General features: G+C 68.8%; 3 protein-coding genes across 6 annotated transcripts in view; 2 read left to right on the top strand and 1 right to left on the bottom strand.

Annotated features, from left to right (window-relative positions):
• MYBPC2 (myosin binding protein C2) overlaps nucleotides 1-8,954 on the top strand; it is a 41,417-nt gene extending 32,463 nt beyond the window's left edge. The window contains exons 25-30 of the mRNA XM_087772945.1: nucleotides 3,108-3,247; nucleotides 5,202-5,361; nucleotides 5,953-6,089; nucleotides 7,310-7,496; nucleotides 8,437-8,469; nucleotides 8,902-8,954. Of these exons, the coding sequence (XP_087629071.1) occupies nucleotides 3,108-3,247; nucleotides 5,202-5,361; nucleotides 5,953-6,089; nucleotides 7,310-7,496; nucleotides 8,437-8,447 (635 nt within the window). The 3' untranslated portion in view covers nucleotides 8,448-8,469; nucleotides 8,902-8,954. The remainder of the gene's footprint in view (nucleotides 1-3,107; nucleotides 3,248-5,201; nucleotides 5,362-5,952; nucleotides 6,090-7,309; nucleotides 7,497-8,436; nucleotides 8,470-8,901) is intronic.
• Nucleotides 8,761-11,407, bottom strand: GARIN5A (golgi associated RAB2 interactor 5A). 4 transcript variants are annotated; one of them, XM_087773083.1, is made up of 3 exons: nucleotides 11,120-11,407; nucleotides 10,259-10,398; nucleotides 8,761-10,075 (listed from the first exon to the last, which is right to left on the bottom strand). In XM_087773083.1, exons 1-3 carry the CDS (start codon nucleotides 11,201-11,203, stop codon nucleotides 8,818-8,820), a joined length of 1,482 nt encoding a protein of 493 aa, XP_087629209.1. In that variant the 5' UTR covers nucleotides 11,204-11,407; the 3' UTR covers nucleotides 8,761-8,817. The 4 variants fall into 4 exon arrangements, with proteins under 4 accessions (XP_087629209.1, XP_087629208.1, XP_087629211.1 ...); XM_087773082.1 differs by having other exon boundaries at nucleotides 8,763-10,191; XM_087773085.1 differs by having other exon boundaries at nucleotides 9,861-10,133; nucleotides 11,120-11,398.
• A 123-nt stretch (nucleotides 11,408-11,530) lies between these two features.
• EMC10 (ER membrane protein complex subunit 10) lies at nucleotides 11,531-18,085 on the top strand. The gene is made up of 7 exons (XM_087772943.1): nucleotides 11,531-11,686; nucleotides 13,208-13,274; nucleotides 13,377-13,489; nucleotides 13,595-13,681; nucleotides 15,238-15,419; nucleotides 16,333-16,426; nucleotides 17,924-18,085. Exons 1-7 carry the CDS (start codon nucleotides 11,561-11,563, stop codon nucleotides 18,083-18,085), a joined length of 831 nt encoding a protein of 276 aa, XP_087629069.1. The 5' UTR covers nucleotides 11,531-11,560.
• The last annotated feature ends 310 nt before the right edge of the window (nucleotides 18,086-18,395 follow it).

Genomic DNA, 18,395 nt, shown 5'->3' with positions numbered 1-18,395 from the left:
CACTGGGGGCACTGGGAGCACTGGGAGGGGATGGGAGCACTGGGAGCACTGGGAGCACTGGGAGGGGGGAGCTGGGCCGGCATGGCGTGGGGCGATGAGGATCGAGAACGTGGCGGGTGTTGCCATTGCGTGTCGTCAGTGGGCACTGGGAGCACTGGGATGGGCTGTACTGGGAGCACTGGGGGCACTGGGAGCACTGGGAGGGGATGGGAGCACTGGGGGTACTGTGGGCACTGGGAGCACTGGGATGGGGGAGCTGGGCCGGCATGGCGTGGGGCGATGAGGATCGAGAACGTGGCGGGTGTTGCCATTGCGTGTCGTCAATGGGCACTGGGAGCACTGGGATGGGCTGTACTGGGAGCACTGGGGGCACTGGGAGCACTGGGAGGGGATGGGAGCACTGGGAGCACTGGGAGGGGGGAGCTGGGTTGGCGTGGGGTGGGGCGATGAGGATCGAGAACGTGGCGGGTGTTGCCATTGCGTATTGTCAATGGGCACTGGGAGCACTGGGATGGGCTGTACTGGGAGCACTGGGGTCACTGGGAGGGGATGGGAGCACTGGGAGCACTGGGGGTACTGGGAGGGGGGAGCTGGGCCGGCATGGCGTGGGGCGATGAGGAGCGAGAACGTGGCGGGTGTTGCCATTGCGTGTCGTCAGTGGGCACTGGGAGCACTGGGATGGGCTGTACTGGGAGCACTGGGGTCACTGGGAGGGGATGGGAGCACTGGGAGCACTGGGAGCACTGGGATGGGGGAGCTGGGCCGGCATGGCGTGGGGCGATGTGGATCGAGAACGTGGCGGGTGTTGCCATTGCGTGTCGTCAATGGGCACTGGGAGCACTGGGATGGGCTGTACTGGGAGCACTGGGGGCACTGGGAGCACTGGGAGGGGATGGGAGCACTGGGAGCACTGGGAGCACTGGGAGGGGGGAGCTGGGCCGGCATGGCGTGGGGCGATGAGGATCGAGAACGTGGCGGGTGTTGCCATTGCGTGTCGTCAATGGGCACTGGGAGCACTGGGATGGGCTGTACTGGGAGCACTGGGGGCACTGGGAGCACTGGGAGGGGATAGGAGCACTGGGAGCACTGGGAGCACTGGGAGGGGGGAGCTGGGCCGGCATGGCGTGGGGCGATGAGGATCGAGAACGTGGCGGGCGTTGCCATTGCGTGTCGTCAATGGGCACTGGGAGCACTGGGATGGGCTGTACTGGGAGCACTGGGGGCACTGGGAGCACTGGGAGGGGATGGGAGCACTGGGAGCACTGGGAGCACTGGGAGGGGGGAGCTGGGCCGGCATGGCGTGGGGCGATGAGGATCGAGAACGTGGCGGGCGTTGCCATTGCGTGTCGTCAATGGGCACTGGGAGCACTGGGATGGGCTGTACTGGGAGCACTGGGGGCACTGGGAGCACTGGGAGGGGATGGGAGCACTGGGAGCACTGGGAGCACTGGGAGGGGGGAGCTGGGTTGGCGTGGGGTGGGGCGATGAGGATCGAGAACGTGGCGGGTGTTGCCATTGCGTGTCGTCAGTGGGCACTGGGAGCACTGGGGTGGGCTGTACTGGGAGCACTGGGGGCACTGGGAGCACTGGGATGGGCTGTACTGGGAGCGCTGGGAACTTTTGGGGTTTTTGGGAGGGTGTAGGGGTATTCGGGGGTGTTTGGGGGTATTTAGGGGTGTTTGGGGGTACTTGGGGGGTACTTGGGGGGTGTTGGAGGTATTTGGGGGTTGTGTTGGGGGTGCTTGGGGCATTTGGGGGTATTGTGAGGGGTTCTGGGGCTTTTTGGGGGGTATTAGGGGTACTTGGGGGGTATTTGGGGGGTGTTATGAGGTATTGGGGTGTACTTGGGTGTGTTTTGGGGGTATCTGGAGGGTGTCAGGGGTACTTGGGGGGTATTTGGGGGTGGTTTTAGGGGTATTTGGGGGTGTTTGGGGCGTCTGGGGGTGTTTTGGGGGTATTTGGAGGCTGTTGGGGGTATTGAGTGTTGGTATTTGGGGGTGTTTTGGGGGTATTGGGGTGGTGTTTGGGGGTATTTGGGGGTATCGGGGGTACTTGGGGGGTATTTGGGGGTGTTGGGAGTGTTTTGGGGGTGTTTTGGGGTATTGGGGGTGTTTTGGGGTAATTGGGGATGTTTTGGGGGTATTTGGGTGTGTCAGGGGTATTGAGGTGGGGGTTGGGGGTCTGTGGGGGTATTGGGGTGGTGTTTGGGGGTGTTGGGGGATATTTGGGGGTACTGGGGGTTGTTTTGGGGTATTGGGGCTATTTGGGGGGTGTTTGGGGGTATTTGGGGGGGTGTTTAGGATTATTGGGGGTATTGGGGGGTGTTGGGGGTGTTTTGGGAGGTATTGGGGGTGTTTGGGGGGTATTTGGGGGGTGTTTGGGGGTATTTGGGGGTGTTGAGGGCTGTTTGGGGGTATTTGGGGGGTGTTGGGAGTGTTTTGGGGGGTATTTGGGGGGATGTTGCTGTGGGGTGTATTTGGGGAATGTTTTGAGGTATTGGGGGTATTTTGGGGGTATTTGGGGGTGTTGGGGGGTATTGGGGGGTGTTTGGGGTGTTGGGGGGTGTTTGGGGGGTATTGGGGGGTGTTTGGGGGTATTTGGGGGGTGTTGAGGGCTGTTTGGGGGTATTTGGGGGTGTTGGGAGTGTTTTGGGGGGTATTTGGGGGGATGTTGCTGCGGGGTGTATTTGGGGAATGTTTTGAGGTATTGGGGGTATTTTGGGGGTATTTGGGGGTGTTGGGGGGTATTTGGGGTGTTGGGGGGTGTTTGGGGGGTATTGGGGGGTGTTTGGGTGGGGGTATTTGGGGTGTTGGGGGGTATTGGGGGGTGTTTGGGGGTGCTGGGGGTATTCGGGGTGTTGGGGGGTATTTGGGGTGTTGGGGGGTGTTTGGGGGGTATTGGGGGGTGTTTGGGTGTGGGTATTTGGGGTGTTTGGGGGGTATTGGGGGGTGTTTGGGGTGTTGGGGGGTGTTTGGGGGGTATTGGGGGGTGTTGGGGGGGTATTGGGGGGTGTTTGGGGGTGCTGGGGGGTGTTTGGGGTGTTGGGGGGTGTTTGGGGGGTATTCGGGGTGTTGGGGGTGTGGGGGTGACGGGTGCCGGTGCCCCAGAGCGGCCGGGCCCCCCGCGGGGGGTGCGGGTGAAGGAGGTGTGGGGCTTCAACGCGCTGCTGGAGTGGGAGCCCCCCCAGGACGACGGCAACTCCGAGGTCACCGGCTACACCGTGCAGAAGGCCGACAAGAGAACCATGGTGAGGGGCACCCCGCCCCCCACTGCCCCCTAAGTGACCCCCAAGTGCCCCCCCGGACCCCCAACTGCCCCCTAAGTGCCCCCCTGGACCCCCAACTGCCCCCTAAGTGACCCCCAAGTGCCCCCCTGGACCCCCAACTGCCCCTCCGGACCCCCAAGTGCCCCTCTGGACCCCCACCTGCCTCCCAAGTGCCCCCTAAGTGACCCCCAACTGCCCCTCCGGACCCCCAAGTGCCCCTCTGGACCCCTAACTGCCTCCCAACTGCCCCCTAAGTGACCCCCAAGTGCCCCCCTGGACCCCCAACTGCCCCCCAACTGCCCCCTAAGTGACCCCCAAGTGCCCCCCGGACCCCCAACTGCCCCCCGGACCCCCAGCTGCCCCCCAACTGCCCCCTAAGTGCCCCCCTGGACCCCCAACTGCCCCCCAAGTGCCCCTCCGGACCCCCAAGTGCCCCTCTGGACCCCCAACTGCTCCTCCAGACCCCCAAGTGCCCCCCAAGTGCCCCCCTGGACCCCCAACTGCCCCCCAAGTGCCCCTCCGGACCACCAACTGCTCCTCCAGACCCCCAACTGCCCCCCCCAGACACCCAACTGCCCTCCCAGACCCCTAACTGCCCCCCAACTGCCCCTCCGGACCCCCAGCTGCCCCCTAAGTGACCCCTAAGTGCCCCTCTGGACCCCCAGCTGCCCCCTAAGTGCCCTCCTGGACCCCCAACTGCCCCCTAAGTGCCCCCAAAATGCCCCCTCAGACCCCCAACTGCCCCCCGACACCCAGTTGCCCTCCCAGACCCCCAACTGCCCCCTCACTGCCCCCCAACTGCCCCCTAAGTGCCCCTCAGCCCCCCAATACCCCCCAGCCCCACGGCTGCCCCCCAGGAGTGGTTCACGGTGTACGAGCACAACCGGCCGCCCCGCTGCCCCCCACCCCCACGGCAGCCCCCCAGCCCCATAGCTGCCCCATAGCTGCCTCCCAGCCCCCCGGCTGCCCCCCAGGAGTGGTTCACGGTGTACGAGCACAACCGGCCGCCCCGCTGCCCCCCAGCCCCACGGCAGCCCCCCAAAGTACCCCCGTACCCCCCAGGAGTGGTTCACGGTGTACGAGCACAACCGGCCGCCCCGCTGCCCCCCAGCCCCATAGCTGTCCCCCAAGTACCCCCGTACCCCCCAGGAGTGGTTCACGGTGTACGAGCACAACCGGCCGCCCCGCTGCCCCCAGCCCCATAGCTGTCCCCCAAGTACCCCCGTACCCCCCAGGAGTGGTTCACGGTGTACGAGCACAACCGGCCGCCCCGCTGCCCCCCACCCCCACGGCAGCCCCCCAAAGTACCCCCGTACCCCCCAGGAGTGGTTCACGGTGTACGAGCACAACCGGCCGCCCCGCTGCCCCCCAGCCCCATAGCTGTCCCCCACGTACCCCCGTACCCCCCAGGAGTGGTTCACGGTGTACGAGCACAACCGGCCGCCCCGCTGCCCCCCAGCCCCACGGCAGCCCCCCAAAGTACCCCCGTACCCCCCAGGAGTGGTTCACGGTGTCCGAGCCCACCCCGCCGCCCCGCTCCCCCCCAGCCCCCTAGCTGTCCCCCAAGTACCCCCGTACCCCCCAGGAGTGGTTCACGGTGTACGAGCCCAACCGGCCGCCCCGCTGCCCCCCAGCCCCACGGCAGCCCCCCAAAGTACCCCCGTACCCCCCAGGAGTGGTTCACGGTGTACGAGCACAACCGGCCGCCCTGCTGCCCCCCAGCCCCATAGCTGTCCCCCAAGTACCCCCGTACCCCCCAGGAGTGGTTCACGGTGTACGAGCACAACCGGCCGCCCCGCTGCCCCCCCGCCCCACGGCAGCCCCCCCACGGACCCCCCGACCCCCCCGGAGTGGCTCACGGTGTACGAGCACAACCGGCCGCCCTGCTGCCCCCCAGCCCCATAGCTGTCCCCCAAAGTACCCCCGTACCCCCCAGGAGTGGTTCACGGTGTACGAGCACAACCGGCCGCCCCGCTGCACGGTGTCGGAGCTGGTGATGGGGAACGAGTACCTGTTCCGGGTGTACAGCGAGAACCTGTGCGGCCCCAGCGAGACCCCCGGCCTCTCCACCAACACCGCCCTCATCCCCAAAGCAGGTCCCGCGGGGGGGGGGTGGCGGTTTGGGGGGGCCCTCGGGGAGGTGGGGGGGGGGCACACCCCAAATATCGGGGTCCCCTTGGGGTTTGGGGGGCCCCCAGACACCTGGGTCCCCGTCTGATTGTGGGGGGCCCCCCAAATATCGGGGTTCCCTCCTGGTTTTAGGGGGCCCCCCCCAAATATCTGGGTCCCCCTCTGATTGTGGGGGGCCCCCCCAAATACCGGGGTCCCCTCCTGGTTTTGGGGGGCCCCCCAGATATGTGGGTGCCCTTGGGGTTTTGGGGGACCCCCCCCAGGCATGTGGGTGCCCTTGGGGTTTGGGGGGGGGCCCCAAATATCGGGGTTCCCTCCTGGTTTTAGGGGGCCCCCCCCAAATATCTGGGTCCCCCTCTGATTGTGGGGGGCCCCCCAAATATCGGGGTCCCCTCGGGGTTTTTGGGGGGGCCCCCAAACACCCAGGTCCCCTCCTCATTTTGGGGGTAGAGCCCAGATACCTGGGGGTGTGTCCCCCCCCCCGGCATTTTGGGGGTGTCGGGGGGTTGTTGTTCCCCTCCCCCCCCCGACGTGGCCCCGTCTCCCCCCTCCCCCAGGGCTGACGCTGAAGCCCCCCCAGTTCCAGGCCCACGATTTCCGCTCGGCCCCCCAGTTCCTCACCCCGCTGGTGGACCGCAGCGCCGTGGCCGGCTACACCACCGCCCTCAACTGCGCCGTGCGGGGGCACCCCAAGGTGCGGGGGTTTGGGGGGTGCCGGGGGGGTTTGGGGGTCCCGGGGGGGGGTTTGGGGGTCCTAGGGGGGTTGGGGGGGGTAGGGGGGCTAAGGGGGGTTTGGGGGGGGGTTGGGGGGGCCGTGGCCGGCTACACCACCGCCCTCAACTGCGCCGTGCGGGGGCACCCCAAGGTGCGGGGGTTTGGGGGGTCCCGGGGGGGTGTGGGGGTCCCGGGGGGGGGTTTGGGGGTCCTAGGGGGGTTGGGGGGGGGGGGGGGGGGTTGGGGGGGCTAAGGGGGGTTTGGGGGGGTTGGGGGGGCCGTGGCCGGCTACACCACCGCCCTCAACTGCGCCGTGCGGGGGCACCCCAAGGTGCGGGGGTTTGGGGGTCCCGGGGGGTTTGGGGGTCCCGGGGGGGGTTTGGGGGTCCTAGGGGGGTTGGGGGGGGTAGGGGGGCTAAGGGGGGTTTGGGGGGGGTTGGGGGGGCCGTGGCCGGCTACACCACCGCCCTCAACTGCGCCGTGCGGGGGCACCCCAAGGTGCGGGGGTTTGGGGGTCCCGGGGGGGTTTGGGGGTCCCGGGGGAGGGGTTGGGGGTCCTAGGGGGGTTGGGGGGGGGGGGTTGGGGGGGCTAAGGGGGGTTTGGGGGGGTTTTGGGGGCCTGGGGGGGTGGGGCACCGCCCTCAACTGCGCCGTGTGGGGGCACCCCAGGGTGGGGGGTCCCGGGGGGGTTTGGGGGTCCCGGGGGGGGGGTCCTAGAGGGGGTTTGGGGCACCCCTAACCCTGCCCCCAGCCCGAGGGTGACGCATGAGGGATGCAGGGAGTTTTGGGGTGCCCTGGGTGCATTTGGGGGACCCCCCTGCCCCCCCCAGCCCAAGGTGCTCTGGCTGGAGAACCAGGCCCGGGGTTTCGGGGCGCCTTTGGGGGTGCTGTAACCCAGCCCCCGGCCCGAGGGTGACGCCCTGGGGGGTGCAGGGGGTTTTGGGGTGCATGGGTGCATTTTGGGGTGCCCTGGGTGCACTTTGGGGGGCAGTGGGGTCCGTTTTGGGGGGACCCCCCCCCCCCCCAGCCCAAGGTGCTCTGGCTGGAGAACCAGGCCCGGGGTTTCGGGGTGCATTTAACCCAGCCCCCGGCCCGAGGGCGACGCCCTGGGGGGTGCAGGGGGTTTTGGGGTGCATGGGTGCATTTTGGGGTGCCCCGGGTGCACTTTGGGGACCCCCCCTGCTCCCCCCCCCCCCCCAGCCCAAGGTGGTCTGGCTGAAGAACCAGGTGGCCATCGGGGAGGACCCGCGGTTCCTGGCGCGCCACAGCCAGGGCGTCCTGACGCTGCAGATCCGCAAGCCCGGGCCCTTCGACGGGGGCACCTATGGGTGCCGGGCCGTCAACGAGCTGGGGGAGGCCCTCACCGAGTGCAAGCTGGAGATTCGGGGTACGGGGGGGGGTCCCCGATATCGTGGGGGGGGTCCCCGATATGTGGGGGGGGTCCCCGATGGGGGGGGGGGCACCCCGGGGTCCGGGAGGGGACCAGTGGCACCAGCAATGAGCTGAGAGAGGTGCGAGCTGGGATCTGGGGGGGTCCCCGATACCTTGGGGGGGTCCCCGATACCTTGGGGGGGTCCCCGATATCGTGGGGGGGGGTCCCCGATGGGGGGGGGGCACCCCGGGGTCCGGGAGGGGACCAGTGGCACCAGCAATGAGCTGAGAGAGGTGCGAGCTGGGATATGGGGTGCGGGGGGGGGGGGTCCCGGGATCTGGGGGGGTCCCCGATACCTTGGGGGTTCCCCCATATGTGGGGGGGTCCCCGATATCGTGGGGGGGGTCCCCGATGGGGGGGGGGCACCCCGGGGTCCGGGAGGGGACCAGTGGCACCAGCAATGAGCTGAGAGAGGTGCGAGCTGGGATCTGGGGGGTCCCCGATACCTTGGGGGGTCCCCGATACCTTGGGGGGGGTCCCCGATATCGTGGGGGGTCCCCGATGGGGGGGGGGCACCCCGGGGTCCGGGAGGGGACCAGTGGCACCAGCAATGAGCTGAGAGAGGTGCGAGCTGGGATATGGGGTGCGGGGGGGGGGGGTCCCGGGATCTGGGGGGTCCCCGATACCTTGGGGGTTCCCCCATACCTGTGGGGGGGGTCCCCGATATCGTGGGGGGGGGCCCCCGATGGGGGGGGGGGGCACCCCGGGGTCCGGGAGGGGACCAGTGGCACCAGCAATGAGCTGAGAGAGGTGCGAGCTGGGATATGGGGTGCGGGGGGGGGGGTCGCGGGATCTGGGGGGGTCACTGGGGTCTGGGGGGAGTCCCCGATACCTTGGGGGGTCCCCAAGATCTGGGGGGCGGCAGCAGCCCCCCAACACGTCTCTCCCCCCCCAGTGCCCCAGTGACAGCGACGGCGAGGCAGGAGGGTGAGCGGGGGGGCGATGGGGGGCCTTAACTGGGGAGGGGGGGGTAATGGGGGGGGTTAACTGGGGGGACCTTAATTGGGGGGGGGGGTAACTGGGGGGGTAATTGGGGGAGCTGTGTTTAATTTACGGGGTTAATTAGGGGGTGATTAATTGGGGGGTGTTTAATTGAGGGGTGATTAATTAGGGGGTGATTAATTGGGGGTGTTCGATTGGGGGTGTTTAATTGAGGGGGGATTAATTAGGGGATGATTAATTAGGCGGTGATTAATTAGGGGTGATTAATTGGGGGTGATTAATTGGGGGTGATTAATTGGGGGGTGATTAATGGCAGGTGATTAATGGGGGGTGATTAATGGGGGGTGATTAATGGGGGGTGATTAATGCTGGGGGCGTGGCCCCCCCTGACACCTCCCTCCCCCCCCCCCCCCCCCGGGCCGGAGGAGGGGGGGAGGGGCCCCCCCGGGAATAAACGGAGCCCCCAGCTGCGCCCGCCTGTGTCCGTCTGTCCTTCCTGGGGGTTTGGGGGGGTCCGTCTGTCCTTCCTGGGGCTGTGGGGGCGTCCGTCTGTCCTTCCCAGGGGGCTACAGAGTCCCCAGGGGTGACCGGGGCGTCCATCTGTCCTTCCTGGGGGGCTGTGGGAGTCCCCAGGGGTGACTGGGGTGTCTGTCTGTCCTTCCCGGGGGGCTGTGGGAGTCCCCAGGGGTGACCAGAGTGTCTGTCTGTCCTTCCTGGGGGGCTGTGGGAGTCCCCAGGGGTGACCGGGGTGTCCGTCTGTCCTTCCTGGGGGGCTGTGGGAGTCCCCAGCGGTGACCAGAGTGTCTGTCTGTCCTTCCTGGGGGGCTGTGGGAGTCCCCAGGGGTGACCGGGGTGTCCGTCTGTCCTTCCTGGGGGGCTGTGGGAGTCCCCAGGGGTGACCGGGGTGTCTGTCTGTCCTTCCTGGGGGGCTACAGAGTCCCCAGGGGTGACTGGGGTGTCCGTCTGTCCTTGCCAGGGGACTACAGGAGTCCCCAGGGGTGACCAGAGTGTCTGTCTGTCCTTCCTGGGGGGCTGTGGGAGTCCCCAGGGGTGACCGGGGTGTCCGTCTGTCCTTCCTGGGGGGCTGTGGGAGTCCCCAGGGGTGACCGGGGTGTCCGTCTGTCCTTCCCGGGGGGCTATGGGAGTCCCCAGGGGTGACCAGGGTGTCTGTCCGTCCTTCCCGAAGGGCTGTGGGAGTCCCCAGGGGTGACCGGGGCGTCCGTCTGTCCTTCCCGGGGGGCTGTGGGAGTCCCCGGGGGTGACCGGGGTTACCATCTGTCCTTCTCGGCGGGCTACAGAGTCCCCAGGGGTGACCGGGGTGTCCGTCTGTCCTTCCTGGGGTTGAGGCGGGGCCGGTCGCAGCACATGGGGCCCACACCGTCTCCCTTCCACCTTTATTGGGGGGGGGGGGCGGGCACCCCCTCTCCCAGCTCCTCGCCGTCCCCAGGGGGGGCCCGGGGTCCCCCCCCCACCCCAGGGAGTCCCCGAGGGGCCGGGGGTCCCGGGGGGCACCCACCGGGGTCCCTGAGGAGGAAGAGGAGCCGGATCCAGCGGACGAAGACGCGACGGAGGCGTTGGGGCGACGCCAGGAGCTGGAGGTAGAAGGTTCGGCCGGTGACCAGGCACGCCCGGAGCTGGTGACGCCGGCGGCTGTGCAGGGACAGACGGACGCAGGACAGCGGCAACAGCCTGGCGGGGAGGAGGGCGGCTGTCGGGGGGGGGGGGGGGGGTCAGGGTGTCGGGGTGCTGGGGGGTGGGGGGGAACGGGGGCTCACCCGAAAAGCTGGAGCTCCTCGGCTTCGGGGGACGCCGGCGGCGGCCGCGCCAGCAGCATGAGGTCGGGGAGCGGGAGGAGGGGGCTGGTGGCGGCGATGCCCACCGTCACCCGGCTGGCCGCCTCGCCGCTGCGCGTCACCTGCGGGGACAGGGACCGGGTGACGGGGGGGGGGACACACATGGGGCTACGGGGGAGGTGGCTGGGGGGACACGGGGAGGGGGACAGGGTGGGGGGCACGGGGAGGGGGATGGGGCCATGGCTGAGGGGACAAGAGGGGGGACACAGGGCCATGGCTGGGGGGACACAGGGAGGGGGACAGGGCCATGGCTGAGGGGACAAGAGGGGGGACACAGGGCCATGGCTGGGGGGACACAGGGAGGGGGACGGGGCCATGGCTGGGGGGACACAGACTGGGGGACGGGGCCACAGAAGAGGGGACAGGTACGGGGGGGACAAGGCCATGGCTGAGGGGACAGGAGGGGGACACAGGGCCATGGCTGGGGGGACACGGGCAGGGGGACACAAGGCCACAGCTGAGGGGATACAAGGCCACAGCACAGGGCCACAGAAGAAGGGACAGGTACGGGGGGACAAGGCCATGGCTGAGGGGACAGGAGGGGGGACACAGGGCCATGGCTGAGGGGACAGGTGAGAGGGGACAGGGCTGTGGGGGGCCACGGGCAGGGGGACAAGGCCACGGCTGGGGGGACACAAGGAGGGGGACAGGGCCACGGCTGAGGGGACACGGGCAAAGGGGACGCAGGGCCACGGCTGAGGGGACAAGCGGGGGCGGGGGGGGGGAGCCGTGCCCGCGGCTGAGGGGACCCGGGCGGGGCGGACGCGGGGCCTCCCCCCTCACCTGCAGGAAGTCGCTCTCGAAGAGCGGGCAGTCCCGCAGCCGCCCGTACTCCCCCCGGGCCAGGCAGCGCCGCAGCCGGCCCATACGGCCGGGGAGGGCCCCGGGGGAAGGGAAGGGCTCACGGAGGCCCGGGGAGGGCTCACGGGAGCCCGGGGAGGGCTCGCAGAGGCCGCGGGAGGGCGAACGGTGCCGCCGCTCAAGATGGCGCCGGGACGCCTCAAGATGGCGCCCGCGGCTTCGCGCGCCGCGGCCCGGCGGGCGATGACCACGCCCCCTTAGCCACGCCCCCCCGGCGAGCCACGCCCCCCTTTAGCCACGCCCCCTCCCTTAGCGCCCGGCTCCCGCCTCTCGGCGCCGTGCCCCCTTCCGCCTTGCCCCGCCCCTTTCCCGCCTTGCCCCGCCCCTTCCCGCCGCCTTCCCGTCGTGCCCTGCGCGGCCAAGATGGCGGCGCGGCGGCGGGCGGCCCCGGGGCCGGGCCCGGGCCTGGGCCTGGCGCTGCTGGCGGCGGCGGCGGCGGCGGCGCTGGGCGGCGGCGGCGGGAGCTGCCGGGGAGGCCCCGGGCTGCGGGTGAGCGGCGGGGCAGGGCCGGGGGGCGCGGCGTTAATAGTAATGAGGGGGGCGGGCCCTGACGGGGCGCTCGTTAATATTAATGAGGGGACGGGACACACCCACCCAACCCCCCGGTTTGCCCCCCCCCCCAGCCCCTTCGTTGATATTCATGGGGGGGGGGGGGGGAGTGTCTCGGCAAGGGGAGCTCATTAATATTAATGAGGGAGCGGGTGATGTCGCGTGCCGGCTCATTAATATTCAGGAGGGGGCGGGCACTGCCCCGCTGACTGACAGGCGTGGGGGGGGCAGGGGCTACCAAGTGAGAGCTCATTAATATTGATGAGTAAGGAGGTTTTCTGTGGTGGCACCTTATTAATATTCATGAGTAAGAACACAGGTGGTGGCAGCAGCTCATTAATATTAGTGACTAATGAGGTCTTCCCTGGGGATAACTCATTAATATTCAGGAGGGGGCGGGCACTGCCCCCCTGACTGACAGGCGTGGGGGGGCAGGGGCTACCAAGCAACAGCTCATGAATAGTAATGAGGGAGCTGAACACTGAGGTGCCAGCTCATTAATATTCATGATAAAGGAGGTATTGGTTGATGATGGCTCATTAATATTCAGGAGGGGGCGGGGACTGTCCCACAGGGGCTTATTGGGGGGCAGGCCCTATGAGCAGCTCGTTAATAATAATAATGAGGGAGATGAACTGCTGAGTGGGAGCTCATTAATATGGATGAGGAAGCGAGTCTCGGCTGGTGACGACTCATTAATAATGGAAATTAGGGGCTGGTAGGTGACAACTCATTAATATTAATGATCGTGGCTAATGGAGCTTATTAATATTCATGAAAACAGGTCCCGACTGGTGACAGCTCATTAATATTCACGAGAAGGCGGGCACTGCCCCACACTAATTTATAATGTTTATAAGTGGGTGGGCGGTGCCCAGTGTCTGCTCATTAATATTCATGACAGAGAGCAGACAGTACCCCACCTCCTCATTAATATTCACGAGCAGGCAGCTATTACCGATTGCCAGCTCGTTAATATTCATGAGGAATGGCCAGCACCACCGCCTGCGGTTGTCTTGTTAATATTCACCAGGGGCGGGCCCAAATCGTGGCTCATTAATATTCATGAGGGGCGGCCAGTGCCTCTTGCCCTGTTGTGGCGTTGGCTCGTTAATATTCATGAGGAGCGGGGCACAAATCTTTCTTTGCTCATTAATATTCACGAGAAACGCCCGGCGCCGCTGCCTGCACTCATCTCGTTAATATTCATCAGGGGCGGGCACAAAACCGGCCGGCTCATTAATATTCATGAGGGGGGGGGTGAGCCTGGCCTGGGTCCCCTCTTGGGGGGAAGGGACGGGGGGGGGGGGTGTGTGTTCCTTTTTGGGGGGCGTCCCCCTCTTTTGGGGGGCGTCCCCCCTCTTTGGGGGGGGTCCCCTCCTCGGGGGGGGGTGTCCCCATCCCGGGGTCCCCTCCCTGCCCCCACCGTCCCCCGTCCCCCCCCCCCTTTTGTCCCCGCAGCCCGGTGACAGCCGTGACAGCGAGGCCTGCGGCCTCTCCCTGCCGCTGGAGCACTCCTTCGAGCTGGGTGAGTTTTGGGGGGGGCACGGGGGACGGCGGGACAGGGGGACACGGGGACATTGGGGTCACCCCACCCGGTCCCCTGTCCGTCCGTCTGTCCCTTCCCTAGATGACACCCCCCGCTTTCGCAAACGGGGGACGCTGGCCTGGACCCCCGGCGCCGAACCCGCTCCCACCCTCACCCAGAAGCAGCTCAGCGAGGACGACCGCAACCGGCTGCGGGTTTGGAGGGGGGGGGACCCTGGGGACCCGGGGGGGTTGGGGGGGGGGGGGACCCCTGGGGACCTGGCAAAGGGGGGTGACATTGTCCCCGTCCCCCTCCCGCAGGAGGTGGCGGCGAGGGACGGGCTGTACCGGGTGCGGATCCCCCGCCAGGAGGGCGGCTCCCAGTACGTCACCTCCTTCCTCCGGGCGGTGAGTGGGGGGGGGGGGGCCACCCCCGCCTTGGGGACCCCCCCGTTGTCCCTCTGTCCCCCCAATTGTCCCCTGTGTCCCCCCCCATCCCCCTCCCACACCCCCTCTCCCCCCTCGGTGTCCCCCCTGTCACCCTGTGTCCCCCCCATCACCCTGTGTCCCCCCCCGTCACCCTGTGTCCCCCCCGGTGTCCCCACCGTCACCCTGTGCCACCCTCGATGTCCTCCCCTGTCACCCTGTCCCCCCTCGGTGTCCCCCCTGTCACCCTGTCCCCGCCTTGGTCCCCCTGTCACCCTCTCCCCCCTGGTGTCCCCACCGTCACCCTGTCCCCCCTCGGTGTCCCCCCCGTGACCCTGTCCCCCCTTGGTGTCCCTGTCACCCTGTCTCCCCTCGGTGTCCCCCCCGTCACCCCATGTCCCCCCCAGTGCCCCCTGTCACCCCGTAACCCCTCTCCCCCCCATGTCCCCTTGTCCCCTGATGTCCCTTGTCCCCCTCTGCCCCCCCCAGTGTCCCCTGTCACCCTGTGTCCCCCTCGGTGCCCCCGTCACCCCATAACCCCCGTCCCCCCCATGTCCCCCTGTCCCCCCCATCACCCTGTGTCCCCCCCGTGTCCCCTGTCACCCCATGTGTCACCCTGGTGCCTCTGTCACCCCATGTCCCCCTCAGTCCTCCTGTCACCCTGTCGTCGTCCCCCAGTGCCCCCCATCACCCCCATCCCTTGTCGCCCAGTGTCCCCTGTCACCCTGTGTCCCCCTCGGTGCCCCCGTCACCCCATAACCCCTCGGTCCCCCCCCCATGTCCCCCTGTCCCCCCTGTCCCTTGTCCCCCCCATCACCCCACACTCCCTCCCCCGTGTCCCCTGTCACCCCATGTGTCACCCTGGTGCCCCTGTCACCCCGTGTCCCCCCGGTGCCCCCTGTCACCCCGTGTCCCCATGTCCCCTGTCACCCCATGTGTCACCCTGGTGCCCCCGTCACCCCGTGTGCCCCCGGTGCCCCCCGTCACCCTGTGTCCCCATGTCCCCTGTCACCCCATGTGTCACCCTGGTGCCCCCGTCACCCCGTGTGCCCCTGGTGCCCCCTGTCACCCTGTGTCCCCGTGTCCCCTGTCACCCCATGTGTCACCCTGGTGCCCCCGTCACCCCGTGTGCCCCCGGTGCCCCCCGTCACCCTGTGTCCCCATGTCCCCTGTCACCCCATGTGTCACCCTGGTGCCCCCGTCACCCTGTGTCCCCATGTCCCCTGTCACCCCATGTGTCACCCTGGTGCCCCTGTCACCCCGTGTCCCCCCGGTGCCCCCTGTCACCCCATGTCCCCGTGTCCCGTGTCCCCCTGGTGCCCCCATCACCCCGTGTCCCCCCGGTGCCCCCCGTCACCCCATGTCCCCATGTCCCCTGTCACCCCATGTGTCACCCTGGTGCCCCTGTCACCCCGTGTCCCCCCGGTGCCCCCTGTCACCCCATGTCCCCGTGTCCCGTGTCCCCCTGGTGCCCCCATCACCCCGTGTCCCCCCGGTGCCCCCCGTCACCCTGTCCCCCCGTGTCCCCTGTCCCCCAGTGCGCCCTGGTGGAGTCCCACCTCTCGGACCAGCTGACGCTGCACGTGGACGTGGCCGGGAACGTGGTGGCCCTGGGGGTGGTGGCCGTGCCGGGGACCTGCCGGGGCGCGGAGGTGGAGGACGTGGACCTGGAGGCCTTCAACACCTCGGTGGCCCTGCGGCAGCCCCTGCCCGCCGCCACGTGAGTGACGGGGACACGGTGGGGACACGGTGGGGACACGGTGGGGACACGGTGGGACATGGGGACACGGTGGGGACATGGGGATGCGGTGGAGGACGTGGCCCTGGAGGCCTTCAACACCTCGGTGGCCCTGCGGCAGCCCCTGCCCGCCGCCACGTGAGTGACGGGGACACGGTGGGGACACGGTGGGACATGGGGACATGGTGGGGACATGGGGACGCGGTGGGGACATGGGGACACGGTGGGGACATGGCAGGGACATGTCGGGGACATGGGGACACTGCGGGGACATGGGGACGCGGTGGGGACATGGGGACACGGTGGGGACATGGGGACGCGGTGGAGGACGTGGTGCTGGAGGTCCCCAGTGCCATCTGCTGCCACGTGAGTGATGGGGGGGGACATGGGGGGACACGGGGGACGCTTTGGGGACACGGGGGGACACGGGGGATGCTTTGGGGACATGGGGGGACACGGGGGACGCTTTGGGGACACGGGGGGACACGCAGGGCCTCTGTGGGGTGGGGACAGGGGGACACGGGGGGGGGGGGGGAGCTCTCCCGCACCCGGGGGGGACACGGGGACATGGGGACACGGGGGGGGGGTGGCACAGGGGGATGGGGTGACACTGGGGGGGGGCAGAGGGCGCAGGGACCCTATGGGGGGACATTTGGGGGGCAGCCATTTTGGGGGGGCCATTTTAGGGGGGCCATTTTAGGGGGGCCACTTGGGGCAGCCATTTTGGGGGGGCCCATTTTGGGGCACCCCATGGGTGCTGCGGCGGGGGGAGGGGGACGTTTCAGGGGGCTGTTTGAGGCGTGGGGTGGCCGGGGGGGTTTGGGGGACCCCTCTGGAAGGGGGGGGGGGGGGGGCTGGGTTTTGGGGGACCCGTGACCCCCCCGGCCCCCCACAGCCCCGAGACGGCCGCCTTCATCCGGCACCTGGAGCAGGAGCAGGCCCAGCGCGCCAAGAACCCCCAGGAGCAGAAGTCCTTCTTCGCCAAATACGTGCGTGGCCCCCCAAAATCCCCCCGAAGCACCCCAAAAACCCCTCACCCCCCCCAGGGGCACCCCAAAAACCCCTCACCCCCCCCCCAGGGGCACCCCAAAACCTCCTCACCCCCCCACCCCCCAAAACTCACCCGTGTGCACCAACCCCCCCCAGGCACCCCAAAACCCCTCCGTGTCCCCCCAAATCCCCCCGAAGCACCCCAAAAACCCCTCGCCCCCCCCCAGGGGCACCCCAAAAACCCCTCACCCCCCAGGGCCCCCCAAAACCTCCTCACCCCCCCAACCCCCCAAAACTCACCCGTGTGCACCAACCCCCCCAGGCACCCCAAAACCCCTCCATGTCCCCCCACATCCCCCCTCAGGGCACCCCAAAAACCCCTCACCCCCCCCCAGGGGCACCCCAAAACCTCTTCACCCCCCCCCCAACCCCCCAAAACTCACCTGTGTGCACTGACCCCCCCCAGGCACCCCGAAACCCCTCCATGTCCCCCACATCCCCCCCGGGGCACCCCAAAACCCCTCACCCCCCCCCAGGGCCCCCCAAAACCTCTTCACCCCCCCCCCCAACCCCCAAAACTCACCCGTGTGCACCAACCCCCCCCAGGCACCCCAAAACCCCTCCATGTCCCCCACATCCCCCCCCGGGGCACCCCAAAAACCCCCCACACCCCCAGGGCACCCCAAAACCCCTCACCCCCCAGGGGCACCCCAAAACCTCTTCACCCCCCCCCAACCCCCCAAAACTCACCCGTGTGCACCAACCCCCCCAGGCACCCCAAAACCCCTCCATGTCCCCCACATCCCCCCCGAAGCACCCCAAAAACCCCCCACACCCCCAGGGGCACCCCAAAAACCCCTCACCCCCCCCCCAGGGGCACCCCAAAACCTCTTCACCCCCCAACCCCCCAAAACTCACCCGTGTGCACCAACCCCCCCCAGGCACCCCAAAACCCCTCCGTGTCCCCCCAAATCCCCCCGAAGCACCCCAAAAACCCCTCGCCCCCCCCAGGGGCACCCCAAAAACCCCTCACCCCCCCCCCAGGGCCCCCCAAAACCTCTTCACCCCCCAACCCCCCAAAACTCACCTGTGTGCACTGACCCCCCCCCCAGGCACCCCAAAACCCCTCCATGTCCCCCACATCCCCCCCGAAGCACCCCAAAAACCCCTCACCCCCCAGGGGCACCCCAAAAACCCCCCACCCCCCCCCCCCCCGGCCCCCCCAAATCCCCCCCTGGCCCCCAACCCATCCCCACGTCCCCCCAAATCCCACCTGAGCTCCCCAAAAACCAACCCTGGGCCCCCCCAAACCCCTCCTGGCCCCCCCAAACCCCTCCTGGGCCCCCCAACCCCCCCAGGGCCCCCCAACTCCCCCATCCCAGCCCTTGGGCCCCCCCAAACCCCTCCTGGGCCCCCCCCCCTCAGGGCCCCCCCCCCCATTTTCCCGGGGGGGGGGGGGGTTCCTGGGGTGCCCCCCCCCCCGTTTCCCCCCGCAGTGGATGTACATCATCCCCATCGTCCTCTTCCTCATGATGTCGGGAGCCCCCGACGCGGGGGGGGGCCAAGGGGGGCCACGGGGGGGGGCGGGGCGGGGGGCAGGTGAGCCCCCCCCCCTCCGCCCCCCAATTCCCCCCCCGGGGGGGGGGGGCGGGGAATAAACCCGGCGGTGCCCCGCCTGCCCCCGCGCTGATTCCTGGGGGGGCGGGGTCGCGAGGGGGTGGGGCCTCGGGGGGCGGGGTCTCAAAGGGGTGGGGTCTCGAGGGGGCGGGGTGTCGGGGGGCTCCAATGGGGTGGGGGGCTCCAATAGGGGTGGGGTCTCAGGGAGGGCTGGGGTCTCAAGGGGGCGTGGTCTCAATGGGCGGGGGATCTCAGGGTTTCAAAGGGGGCGGGGCTCCCCAAGAGGGGCGGGGTCTCGGGGGGTGCGGCCTCCAAGAGGGGCGGGGTCTCCAGGGGGAGTTGGGTCTCTGG

The sequence above is a fragment of the Nipponia nippon genome, unplaced genomic scaffold, assembly GCF_047370975.1.
Source record: "Nipponia nippon isolate SJK-2023a ecotype South Korea unplaced genomic scaffold, ASM4737097v1 scaffold_38, whole genome shotgun sequence".
Lineage (NCBI taxonomy): Eukaryota > Metazoa > Chordata > Aves > Pelecaniformes > Threskiornithidae > Nipponia > Nipponia nippon.
This window is presented reverse-complemented; position numbering and strand designations above follow the sequence as displayed.

Coding starts and splice junctions, on each gene's coding strand:
- GARIN5A (XM_087773082.1), bottom strand. CDS start 11,203: ATGGGCCGGCTGCGGCGCTGCCTGGCCCGGGGGGAGTACGGGCGGCTG. Junction 10,399..11,119: donor TCGAGAGCGACTTCCTGCAG/GTGAGGGGGGAG, acceptor CTGTCCCCGCAG/GTGACGCGCAGCGGCGAGGC. Junction 10,192..10,258: donor GAGGAGCTCCAGCTTTTCGG/GTGAGCCCCCGT, acceptor CCCCCCCGACAG/CCGCCCTCCTCCCCGCCAGG.
- EMC10 (XM_087772943.1), top strand. CDS start 11,561: ATGGCGGCGCGGCGGCGGGCGGCCCCGGGGCCGGGCCCGGGCCTGGGC. Junction 13,275..13,376: donor GGAGCACTCCTTCGAGCTGG/GTGAGTTTTGGG, acceptor TCCCTTCCCTAG/ATGACACCCCCCGCTTTCGC. Junction 13,682..15,237: donor TCACCTCCTTCCTCCGGGCG/GTGAGTGGGGGG, acceptor CCTGTCCCCCAG/TGCGCCCTGGTGGAGTCCCA.